Below are 13,004 nucleotides of genomic sequence, written 5' to 3'. Positions count from 1 at the left end.
TTGAGCCTAACCCTAACCATCTTACTAACTATGATGTGAACTTGTACCCTAACCCCAAATCTAAATCATAAATATAATCCTAACTCTAGATCATAAAACCTAAACTTAATCATAATCCCAATACAATATAATTATATATCAATTTATTTAATGTCTTCTATGTTGCATCATTAACCTAGTAACTTAAATATATTTTACGGACCTCAAGAAGGATATCTCTTGGTATGTTTTTTTATAAAATATATAGAAGCTACTCATGTACCCCAATTTATGAACAATATTGTTGCCCCCAAATATGACCAAATAATAAGACCCAATTGAACTATGGCACAGGCTAAGCTCTCAACAAAAACGCACTAAGAAAAAATGTGAAATTTTATTTGTCTAGATTCACGAAAAATGTGATGATTAATTGGCAATATTTTTGTTGTTTTCCATGACAAAATATGTAGATCATGAAGAACAAATGCTAAGAATTTCATGAACACCAACTATGTTTTTGGTTTTTCAAAATTTGGTCAGTGTGCATTTTATAGGGAGCTTTGTCATGTCCTTGAACTATAAGCATAACTTTAATAACAAAAAATAAAATAACATGCAAATATTAGTCCTTCATCGAACTATTATTCAACCACCCTATGTATGCTTTAAAACTACAATACAAAGAGAACATGATCCAACATAACCAAAGACTGCCAAGAGAAGAGAGAAGGCATAAAAAGAATTTATGTTACTATATAATCTACCTCATATATAGACAACATTGTTGCTCAATCTATATTAAGACCAAAATAAACTAGAAACATAAACTCACTCGATTGCCTTCGAAAATACAACTAGACATTAGTCACAAACCAAGAAAAGAGAAATGCACACACAAGTAAAATTTATGTTACGCTATGATCTTCTTCACATCTAGACAACATCATTGCTCCATACATGGCTTAACTACAAAGATGCAAATTAACTATAACCAAGCATACCTTTTATAATAAAATATAAAAATTGTGAATCAAAGTCCAATTAGTCTATGAGAAACAATATCATTTTATTGTATCATTGCAAAAGATCCATAATGAGGTAGTCTAGTCCCCATACCAAATATCCCCTCGTGAAGTATTAATGATGTTTTGAACGAATTTAATGGGGGGTTTGCTTAAACTAGTAAGATCAACACATTCATCATTTTGAGTTCTTGGAAACTGTGTAAAACCTCTCCTTTTATAGCTTCTTCAAGAAACATGCTCCTAATTCTAAGATTAGTAGGAGGAACTATTGGGTAAATATTAGAGTCCATAATAGAATTAGCAAAATCAAAAAGGGGGTTGTTTTGGAGGAAGAAAAAGATATAGCAGTAGAGGCCATCTCTTTCTTCTCTAATATTTTGACTAGAGACCTTAATCTTTTGGAAGATGATCAGCAGGACATTATCTCTATTATCTCAGCTTTGATCTAGCCAAAGCACAACTCTATGATTGAGGCTATTCCTTCCCCTCTGGAAATTCAACAGGCAGTGTTCTCCCTCCCCGCGGACAAATCCCCGAGTCCAGATGGTTTCTCTACATTCTTCTTCCAATTGTTTTGGGAAGTGGTTCAAAGTGGTCCAAGAGTTTTTCAGAGCTAAAAGTCTGCTCAAGGAGGTTAATGCTACATTCTTAGTGCTTATCCTAAAGTTTCAAGGGTAGATTCTACAGATCTTTTCAGAACTATCAACCTCTGCAACTCTTTCTACAAGATTATTTCGTAAGTCCTAGCTAATAGGATAATCAAAATCCTCCCTATTATTATTGCTCCTCAGCAGTCTGGGTTAGTTCCGGGGAGGCAAATCCTAGATTCTAAAATGACTGCTCATGAAGTCATCAACTCTTTGGAAGAAGGCAAGAGAGAAGCCTTTCTACTCAAGCTCGACCTATCCAAGGCTTATGATCGGGTTGACTAGTCTTTTCTCTTCAAGGTTCTTAGAGCCTTTGGGTTTGATTCTAAGGTATGCAAGCTTATCAACCAAGTGATTACTATTTCCTCTTTGGTTGTGTTAATTAATGGTTCTCCTTCAACGTTCTTCAAACCCTCAAGGGGGTTAAGGCAAGGGGAACCCCTATCACCCATTCTCTTTATCATTTTGGTTGAGTGTTTGGGAAGGATGATTTTAGCTATCAGAATTTTAGGGGCATTGAAAGGAATCAAACCTTCTTCTAGTCCCCTGGTCTTCTTTCATCAACAATTCGTGGATGACACCATTATGGAGGGTGAAGCTTCGATTGGGGAAGCCAGGATGGTCAAAAATATATTGAGCTCTTCCACTAGGGGATTGGGGCAACTTATCAATTGGAACAAGAGCTCTGTCTTCTTCATCAATACTTCGGTTGTGAGACAGACGAAGATGGCCGATATTTTGGGATGTGGCATAGGTAGCCTTCCCTCTACTTATTTGGGTCTCCTTATGGGCCTCAAACCCCCCGATCCTTTCTAGATCAATCTTATTGATTGGTTTAACAAGAAATTGGCTAGCTAGAAGGGTATCACCCTAAGCCAAGCATGCAAAATTCAGTTGGTCAAATCCACCCTTCAAAATCTTCCAACCCATGTGCTGAGCCTTTTTGGGATTCCCAACAAGTCTATCAACCTAATGGAGAAGATCCAAAGGAATCTTCTATGGTTTGGTTCGGAAGACCACAAGAGATTTCCTCTCATTGCTTGGGACAATGTGCCTCCCCAAATACTACGGGGGCTTGGGTATTAGAAAATTGAGACCTTTCAATAAAGCTCTTCAAGCTAAATAGATTTGGAGAATCTTTTCTAGCAAGGGGGATTGGAGAGATATAATGGAGGACAAATATCTTTTGAGACCTTCCATTTGATACATGTTCAATGAAGACACCATTAATTGCTCAAATATTTGGAATGACATGCTCAAAGCCAGAGATACTGGAAAAAGCAATGCAAAGTGGAGAGTGGAAAATGGTAATGTCATTCTTTTTTGGCAAGACAATTGGCTATTCCAAAGGCCTCTCCTTAAGTTTCCTACTTTTGACATATAGGCTCATACTTGCATTCAAAGGTTTGGTAGTAAAGTCAATGACTATAGATTAGGCCAAGAGAGGATATATCATTCTTCTATCTATGCGGACCTCGTACCTCTGATGACTATCCTCCACTCAATGATTTTGAACAATGATCGGGACTAGTTAGTGTGGGAGAAAACTTCTAGTGGCATCTACTCAGTGGCTTCTGGGTACCAAGCTCCGGTGAAGCAAGATTCCAAACCTTTATGGACAAATGCCTAGTACCCTAGCCTTATTCCTAAAATCAACATCTTCTTTTGGCTTTTCCTCTAGAATAGGGTTCTTACTATTGATAATCTCGACAAAAGGGGTCTCTATATTCCTAAAAGATGTGTTCTATGCAAAAAACAAGTTGAGTAAGTGGACCACTTGTTTATTCATTGCACTTTTACAAGAGAGGTGTGGTCTAGTTTCAATCAATGTTTTGGTTTGGACTAGTGTGCCCCTGCCTCGACTACAAACTTCTTTAGGCAATGGGACAATTCTTGGAAGGGTTCTAGTCTTTATTCCATTAGCAAATGGGCTCTTCCCCACTTTGGTTGAGGAATATGGAAAGAAGCAATAATTGTACCTTCAGGGATGCCAGCCTTCCTGCCAAGTCTGTGTCAACTAAAATTATAAATACCCTTATGGAAAACTATCTTTTTTGCAAAGGATCTAACCTATTTGCAAGAGACACCAGAAGAGGTAATGACACATAGAAAAGAAGAAAAGAAAGCCAATGGTCATTGCTCCCAAATGGGTGGCACAAAGCGAATCTTGATGGGATGGCAAAAGGTAACCCAAGTGAAGCTGGAAGTGGTGGGGTGATTAGAAATTGCTTTGGTTATGGCATAGTGGTTGTCACCTTCCCTCTGGGACACCAAACTAACCAATTTGTGAGGGCTTCTAATGCCCTTCACACTACTAAGCTAGCAAAAGATATTGGCATTAGATGCCTAGAGCTTGAGGGGGGTTCTAATAACATCATAAAGTGTCTCAAAGGTGAACATTCTCCTTCCTGGTCTAGTAAGAATATGGTGGAAGAAACCAAACAAATCTTGCTTACTTTTGAGAGGGTCTACATGTCGCATGAATATAGAGAGGCAAAATCGATAGCTGACTGGATGGCTAAAGAGGCGGTCAAAAGGGACACGTCAACTAGGTGGATTAATGGTGAAGAGCTCCCAGTGGTAATTAAAAGCATGATTGAGATAGAAAGAATCTAGGGAAGGACGAGTAGTATAAAGAGTAACGATGAAAGGTAATGTTGTTAGTTTCACATATCAATGAAAGCTAAGTATGGGTCAAACATGAGGAAACTTAATTTGGTGGCTTATTGGCACACTTTCTGGGTATTTTGTATTCGTAATTGCTCTTGTATTCCCAAGGACGAAAAAAGCATAGCCTCGGTGAGAAATATCAAAGGTTTGTTCTTCTCTCTCAGAGTTTGCAAAGAATCATCCCTACTCTTAACAACACTATAATGGGAGAAAGGCATCGTAGAGAGCCAGAGGATGAAGTAGCAAAATGGAAAAGGAGGTCGAAGGTTCAGGAGAAGCTGAGGGAAGGTGGCATTTCAAATTACATTGAGAAATTGCATGGTTGGAACCCTAAGGTGATTGAACTTGTGGTCACGTCTTGGAGAGAAGGGAATGTTAAGATTGATGGAATCGATTTCCAGGTTAATGAAAGTGTTATTGTGGAGGTCAATGACTCCCCTTCTGAGGGCATCAAATTCTTTAGGGATGAGAAGGTTTCCCTCAATGCAGTTAAAGACTTTGCCAAGAATGATAAAGAGATGAAGCATTTGCTGAAGACAAGAGTGTACTATGAACTAGATTCAATAAAAAGAACTCTGGAGGTTCGTTCTTAGGGCTATCATTTCTTACATACGCTAGAGACAAGGTATGATAGAATTTGTAACCATGACTTTGTCATCCTTAACCACTTCAAGTATGGCATTAATATTTCCATCCCCTACTGCCTCTTCTCTGTAAATAAGAATATCATGGGATATAAAAAGAAATATTATGCTAACCTAGCTTTCCATGAGGGCTTGTTGTTACTGATTTATGAGCACTTTAAGGCTCAAACCTGTGGCAGATCCATAACCCATAAAGTGGAGTCCTCAGAGGATACAGAAAGTTCCTATCTCTCGTCTGACATTGAGGATAGTGTTGGACTTCACTCAAAGGATGAAGAGGAGGTAGCCAAGATTATAAAGTATTTGGGAAAAAACAAGAAGAAAAGGAAATCCAAAAAGAATATAAAATTATTAAAGTCTAAGGTATACTCTGCTGAGGACTATAATGAGGATGATGTAATGGACACATAGGGGGAGAATAATGTGAAAGTGGAGGTTACTAGCAAGGTCCATGTTAGTAGGAAGCTGGAAAGCCCAGGCAAGAGAAGAAGGGGCAACGAAATGGACACAAATCAGGATTCTGGGAAGGGACTAGAGACCCCCCTCCACATCCAGGAGGAGAGAAATGAGGATTATGGCACAAAAAAAACAACCTGTACTTTCAACTCGAAGGGCAAGAAAACGGTCTAGAGAAACTTTGAAACTCGAACTGCAAAAATGGGCATTGTGAGAGAAACTATCCAACCCAAGCTTTTGGAGGGCAATGATGGTAGAATTCATCTGGAGGAACTTATTGGTCCGACCATGGTGATTCTCAGTGATAATGCCAGAGAGGTGGAGATGAAACTCCTGAATAATGCCCAAAACAACATGGTGGACAACTTCTGGTCTATCAAGTAGATCTATCATGAGATTGAGGAGATAAAGAACAAGTTGCAGGGTCTGGAAAGGAAGGAAGGGGAAGACGAGATTGACAGAATTAGCAATCTAGATAATAGGGTTCCTGAGGTGGATAAAAGAATGGAAAGAATGGAGAGCTCTCTCCACAGCATTGTTAACCAGAGCTTCAATATTATCAAAGCCTTAAATGATAATATCAAACAACTGCATTCTATGATGTAGGTTAGCACAAGGGTCAAAGATGGCATGGATAACGAGGACAACAGGGTAACAGAAGATGATGTCAACCCCCTTGTTGAGAGCATGAGCAACAAAATGAGATCAAACAAGAAAAAGAGGGATAGGGATGACTCTCCTAATGACATACAATTGATGAATGAAGTGGTAGAGACAATGTAAATATTGGAGCTCAAGGTTGTTGAATTGGTCAGAATTACAGTGCCCTGATTGGTTCCCTTGGCTTTTCTATTTTTGCTAGGCTAGCCTACTCTTTCAAAGGTTGTGTTTTATTTTGTCGAGTTCTGCTGGCCTTCTATGGCATGTTGTTTCTTGTTGGTTTGCTTCTTGCTCCAGACTTAATGTTGGTATCTTTTGTTTACTGTTGGGTTTCAAGCACCCGTTAAAACCTATTTTACTTAATCAAGAAAAATGATCCTAAATGATGAGGGAAAAAAGTTGAAGTTTCCACTAAAATGAATTTTAGTAATTTTTTCATTCTAAACACTAAAACTATGCATGAACTAATAACCATAACATCTAAATATGCACACTTAAAACATGATACTATTAAATTGCATATGTTAACCAATTATAAACCCACAAAATGCCAACAACTTAATAAAGTTTGACATAAATTTTTAGTTTAATATTGAAAATCTTGAGCAATGCACATGTTCCTTACCTATTATAATCTTTCAAACACCTAAAAAAAATTTATACAAGTGATGATTGCTAGAAAAAAATCAAATGAAGTTATGGTCTGTCTACCATGTTCAATACCAAATATTGAGCATGTATAAAAGCTCTTAAAACGTGCAACTTTCATATATTCATGTCAAATACTTCAACCTAAGCAACATAAATAATTCTATATGATTTAGCATATGATCATAAGATTAATGTTTCACCATGGTTTATATGGAGTAGGCAATTAGTGACAATGATCATGAAAACCTAGCATGCATATTGTCAACACCTCTTTATTGATCTAATCATCAAGTAGACTTCAATATTAAGTATGGTTCTAATTAATTTAAATGTGATTTCTCTAGCGCATATATCTCAAACATCACCTACAATCAAGCAAAGAGTTCATTGTAAGCTTGCTTAAAATGTCTAAGAGATACCTTCTCTAACTCAAACTCAATTTCCATGTCATGTGTATGTAAAACACTCAAACATGAGTCAAATCAAGAATTTGGTAGGTATAAAAGAGACTTTTTGCTTGAGAGTAATTACTCGTAAAGACAAATATTCCATTTATGGAAAACTTGTGCAAGAAAGGTTTAAGCTATAATGATCCGATATGCATATAACAATTATAAGGCTATAAACACAATTTACATCTATGATATCCTTGAAGTTGTTTCTACCTATGTGTATACATACTTATGGCTTCAAACTTTAAACAATATTACTCACCATGAGAGAGCAAAATTCAAGATATAAACCGTTCATGACCCACTAATTGCTTTGTAAAGATAAACTAATAGCAAATGTTGACTTCGCTTCCAAATACAATTTCTCTAATTAATATCTTACATAGCGTTATGTTATCAATAGAAAGAAATATCAATATTACTTTATTACAAGTGGATTGAGTGACAAAGAAGCATTACGCATTTCAAGTACAATGTTGATATACCACCTCAATTAAAACAGATTTACATGGTTTCATTGGAAATTAAATAGGAAGAGATCTATATAACTGGGGATATCAAGCCAAAGGTTGAACAAGTTGCAAATGCCTTAAGCAATAGTAAATCATGCTACAAACAAGATACCACCTACAAAAATAGAATTCTAGTCCAATAATATAGGCTTGATGAAATTACAAAATATGGTAAAACAACTTGGAACAAATATGCCACATACTAAAAGATAAATTATGGTATAATACTATAGGTTTGATGAAAACTACAACACAATTAATTTTGATTAATTCTTTGATATTATTAGGAAGTCATAGAGCCCTTGAGACTTAATAGATCAACTCTAATGCCCACCTTTCCATTATGGCCTACTACTCACCTGTGAGGAGTTCTTAGTTGTTGTTATTCATTTTCTTGGTTCTTTTGTTGTTTTGCTTTCACGTTCTTTCTGCAGAGACCATTTGTTGCTCCCCTGCTAGCATTTGCCCTTTGTACCGTTTCCACTCCCTTAGACCCTCATTGGTCTCCTGTTCGACATTAATAAATTTATCTTGTCTTATTTTATGGATCTATTTCAACTAGGTTGAAATCCTTAAAAGAAGGTGGTATTTAGGTGAAATCCCTTAAAGATACAAGAAGCTAAGTCTTGCACTAAAATTCTATCAAAAAATACAAGCCAAAATACCCAAAATAATTTCATCATCTTCTAAAGAATGTTAAGTATGTCATTCCACAAAAGGTAAACACTCTTTCCTCTATAATGAAAATTGAATTCAAACGATTCAAGAAAAATGATTATTTATAAACTACCAATCCTACGCTCAAAATAAAACCCATAATATCAAGAAGTTATACCTCGAATATGAAGCTATTTGGTAGAGAAATTGTCCAAAACAAATCATAAACTACAAAGATCAATAGTTTATAGATTCACACAATACCAAAGAACCCAAAATGTAAGATATGTTATCTAAGTTGAACATTAAATATTTCATATATTGTGTGCACAATTAATTAAGGGAGAACCCAATAGTTGAGAGTTCTTAAACTTATAGGGGAGAAGGGTCTTCTTGTTGATGTCATGTTGACACTTGTTGATTCAATGACCAAAATTTTTAACAAATTATTGCACCAATTTTTAGGACTTTAAAGTTGTTATTACTAATGATTACTGCCTATAACTAAATGGCAAATATCATTTGGTTCTACAAAACAACAAATCATGTGATTATACATTAGCACACCAATAAAAATATTTGATACAAAAAAACATACTAATGTAGTATCATGTGTGTTGATGTAACTGTAAAACCATAATTATACATAGAGGACTTGTATGTGTGTTGTAAAACCAAAATTAAAAATTAAAAACTTTAAAAATTGTGTTGTAAAAAAACTAGGACAAACTAAATTTCCTCGTATAATCAATCAAGATGATCAATTACTAGACCCTCTCCCCTTTGCTCTTCTATAAGAATAATAATGATAAGAAAATGACTAACTAAATTATGATAGTGTAAAGCATCTACATAGAAAGTAGCTCAAAGCTAAGCAACAATCTTGTACCCCTGTAACTAAGTACTAGAGCAGGGGAAGATGATGTTACCTGATCCATCTGTTCCTTGGTCTCCAAACGGACCCGATTGTGTTCATCGATCGCTCAAACATGATTATTGTAACACACGCGTTGCTGCTGCATCAATTCCTTTCTCCTCTCATTTAAGTCATGGTAATGAGAGCTTCCAGGGCTCGTTTTCATCTGCTCTATAATTACAGCCCTGAGGCTTTCCTGAATGCCTTTGAGCTCATCGAAATTTACCACTAATGTCTGAAATTTCTCTGTCCGCCTACTTAATGCATCTTCGTAGGGGCCCCAGATCTGAGGGTTTCCCTTGCTTTTCATTTCGTACAACAGAGCCTCTTGCCTGCTGAGAAGGGCTTTATACTCGTCTATTAACCCTTGCAAATGGCGAGTCGCCTCTCTTCGATGGTGTTCATAAGCTTCAAAGCGACGCAGCCTCTCACCTTTCGCCTTCTCCTCTGCCACCATTGAAAGACTTTTTGCCTCTCGTTTTCGCCAGGAAGGCCGATTGCGAATTGCATCTCTGCGCAACCACTCAAAGCTTCCAAGGCTCGTTTTAATTCTGTACATTGTAGAGCCGCGGCTATTATCAGCAGCACCGTCCCCTTCTCCGCCCTCCACCGCCATGGCAGGACTGTTTGGCTTCCTCAGAGCTGCAAGCCCTACAATCCCTGCAAAGCCTAGAAGCCCCGCAGGCCGAACGAAGAAGCGACGTTGCATTACTGAAACCCTAGGAACAGAGGATGAAGATTAGGCACGGAGCAGCGGCGTAACCCTAAGAACAAAGAGGGAGGGGTGAAGATTCGGAATCAAGCATCAGCGTAACCCTTGGAAATGTGAGGATTAGAAATTAACGGCGTAACCTGACTATTTTCCATGGACAGAAAAGGGAGAAAAAACGTACATTTGCAGCCTCCATGGCCAGAAGTGGTAAAAAATACATTCAAACACCCATTGTTTTCATCTTGCTCTGCATCGACAGAAGAGGGGAAAACCCCCCGAAACGTCTCATCTACATTGACTGTTCCATCTCGTTTTCATCCAATCGCCGGCACAATAAAAAACGGTAAGAGAAAAGATAAAAAGGATAAACGGATCATCATCTTCCGATTTCGGCTTCAGAAGCTCTGCCCAAAGCCAAACTATTTCTCAAAGCTCTCGTAATAAATGCGTATTCTACTTTTTGCGGCAGCGGCTATACACCCACGAAATTCGTCGTGGCTGGATGCCCCATGCCCCATGCCTCCTTTCATCCATACATTGCACTTTGTCCTCTGAGAATCTCTGAGTACAAATGACTAACATTCGGTAGTTTAAACAAACACATCATATTCTAAAGTCTGTCTAAAGTTTGTAAGCTTATTTAAAAAATCAATTATGAGATAGTAATTCTATTTTTTGAGTGGTTCATCTGCAATTTCCTGGTATTACTCTGATTTTCATAAACAAAAATTTTTAAAATTCAAAAGGTGGTGATCTAATGAAGTTTCCAGAATGCTTGGTTTTCTCACATAAGACATTGTGAATACCACGAGAGATAAAATAATAATCTGGCAAAGGATTTCGGGAACAAACACTCATTGTTGTCCATACAGAGACATCGAGCTATTGAATTCACATTCCCCCAATTTTGTCTCCATGTTGCTTAGATACCAGTAGTGTTTGTCTGAGGCTTTCAAAACTTTGTGGGCATTTTATTCTTACTCCATAATTTAATTATTTTTTAGGCATTTTAATTGAGAGTGAAAGTGATCTGGAAGGAAAGCGTGAGTCTCGTGGCTCAATCCCAAATCTTTATTGGTTCAGAATACACGGCTCTTTCAATATTGTGCACCAGCCCCTGACCGTTAGTTGTAGCATAATGCTCTCGAATGTGAAATCAATGGAGTGTAAATTTGATGTCACCTCTGATCCAAACAAGAATATGAGACATAAAGCTATAATTTGAACATCGTTGACCATGAAATTCATGGAGATCTTTATTTTGGCTCTAGAAACTTCAAAACAATTTATGCCCCTGTTGTATCCCTAATTGTATCCATAATTGGGATCTTCTCAACAAGGAAATTTGTCAGTAACAAACCTAAATCTTCATTGTAGTAATGTAGGTGAGATTTTCCATAACTGGAAATCTTCTCTCAAGCGGAGTTCCAGATTGTAACTTTAATAAAACAGACTAAGAAAGTGTGGAAATTATTTTTTTAGAATAATGGGTATTTTTCTGTGAGGCCTCACCCGACCTGCCCTAGCATAGATGACATATTTGCATTATGATACTTCTAACTCAACATTTTGATACACTTTTGAGACTATAGGGTTATGTCATTTTAATATCTACATTTTGATAACCCGCACTTATGTCTGCACATTAGGACCTAATCGATATATTTAATGATTTCATTTCATGTTCTAAATTATTTGCATTGATTTAATAGAAACCGAATTGTAGAAATGCTTGTAAGAATGTAATGTTTAAGTGGAAATTAGAGTTAAAAAGGATAGATTGTGTTATGCACTATGACCTAATCTACATGCTTAGGGACTCAATAGTCGTGGATTCAACATTTTGTCGCTAGGATATAAAATAGATTATGAAGTTATTTAGAATATTAAATTGATCGTGCTAAGTAAAGTTTAATGTTGATAAGCAAAGTTTGATATTATAGTATTCTAAACATTTTATGTGAAAATTATTAGAAAAAGTAAGTTAATTGGAAATGATGAAGTATGGAACCCAAATGTTAAATGTGATATGCAAATTTTGATATTTTAATATTTTGAATGTTTTATTTGAAATGATTAAGAAAGGGAAAGTTAATTTGAAATGATGAAATATGCAAGCCTAGTGTTGAATGGGATAATGATTTATATACCTACATTCTCATGAATGCAATACCAAGATTCAACTTCAAAATGGAAGCAAACTATCTCCATGGCAAGAACACCAACCTTGAACCCCTTTGTAAAATGGACATGAAAGGTTGTAGAAGAGCTCCCTTCAAGCTTCCAAACCCTAAGAGTCTCTAAAGTTAGAGAGTGGGTAGACAACCCCCTAATTTCATCCTCAATCCTCTAAAAAGGATCCCAAGCCCCCCACTATCTAAAAATGGTCATAACATGAGCTACCTTTTCTTACACCTTTGTCTCCTACTAAAAATGTAGCCTTGACCAACTAATAGAGTGTGGAAGAAGTCATGTGACACTCCAATTTTTGAACTACTTGAAAATGATTTGTTTGGAGGGTTCCCAAGTTCATCTAGGCCTACTAAAGGTTAGATTTAGACCCCCAACCCAAAGTACTAACATGTGGGCACTTATTTTTCACCAAAATAACCCCTTAGGATGATTTTTTGATCCTTAAAAGTCAATAGGAAGTTGGAATTTGAATTTCCCTTGATGGAGACTTCTCATAACATTTTTCTATGTGAGGTTAACTTGGGTACTACATTGGGGTTAGGTATAGGTTAGGTTACTTCTTGTCAAACCCTAAATGACATGTCATCTCCATATGGACAACACAAGTGCCAAGTGACACATTAAAATACATCACAATTCAGAATGACATGTCTCTAATGTATTCATGAATTTAAATTTACTACACGTACAAACCCACACTTACAAAATAAATACATTACAATGAGGCTTTAAATCTTCCAAAGATTCGCCTTGGCCATGTCATATTCACATGGGCTTGAGCCTTGGTTCCCCATTAAACCCCATGTTCAAATTCTTGCACACTAAAC

At 36.7% G+C, this 13,004-nt stretch overlaps 1 protein-coding gene across 3 annotated transcripts; it reads right to left on the bottom strand.

Annotated features, from left to right (window-relative positions):
• Window positions 1-7,821: 7,821 nt before the first annotated feature.
• LOC149553006 (uncharacterized) lies at window positions 7,822-10,555 on the bottom strand. Of its 3 annotated transcripts, none has more exons than XR_016353005.1 (3): window positions 10,166-10,555; window positions 9,286-9,991; window positions 7,822-8,206 (listed from the first exon to the last, which is right to left on the bottom strand). XR_016353005.1 is itself a non-coding variant. In XM_089788527.1 (2 exons), coding segments are annotated over exons 1-2 (654 nt in total). In that variant the 5' UTR covers window positions 10,168-10,555; the 3' UTR covers window positions 8,935-9,339. The 3 variants fall into 3 exon arrangements, 1 of the variants encoding a protein (XP_089644653.1); XR_016353006.1 differs by having other exon boundaries at window positions 9,286-10,036; window positions 10,166-10,553; XM_089788527.1 differs by lacking the exon at window positions 7,822-8,206 and having other exon boundaries at window positions 8,935-9,991.
• Between the last annotated feature and the right edge of the window lie 2,449 nt (window positions 10,556-13,004).

This window comes from Cupressus sempervirens, chromosome 6 (assembly GCF_028749045.1).
Source record: "Cupressus sempervirens isolate cs-2001-9-10 chromosome 6, ASM2874904v1, whole genome shotgun sequence".
Classification (NCBI taxonomy): Eukaryota; Viridiplantae; Streptophyta; class Pinopsida; order Cupressales; family Cupressaceae; genus Cupressus; species Cupressus sempervirens.
Note: the sequence above shows the minus strand (reverse complement) of the source record. Positions and strands in the feature narration are given on the sequence as shown.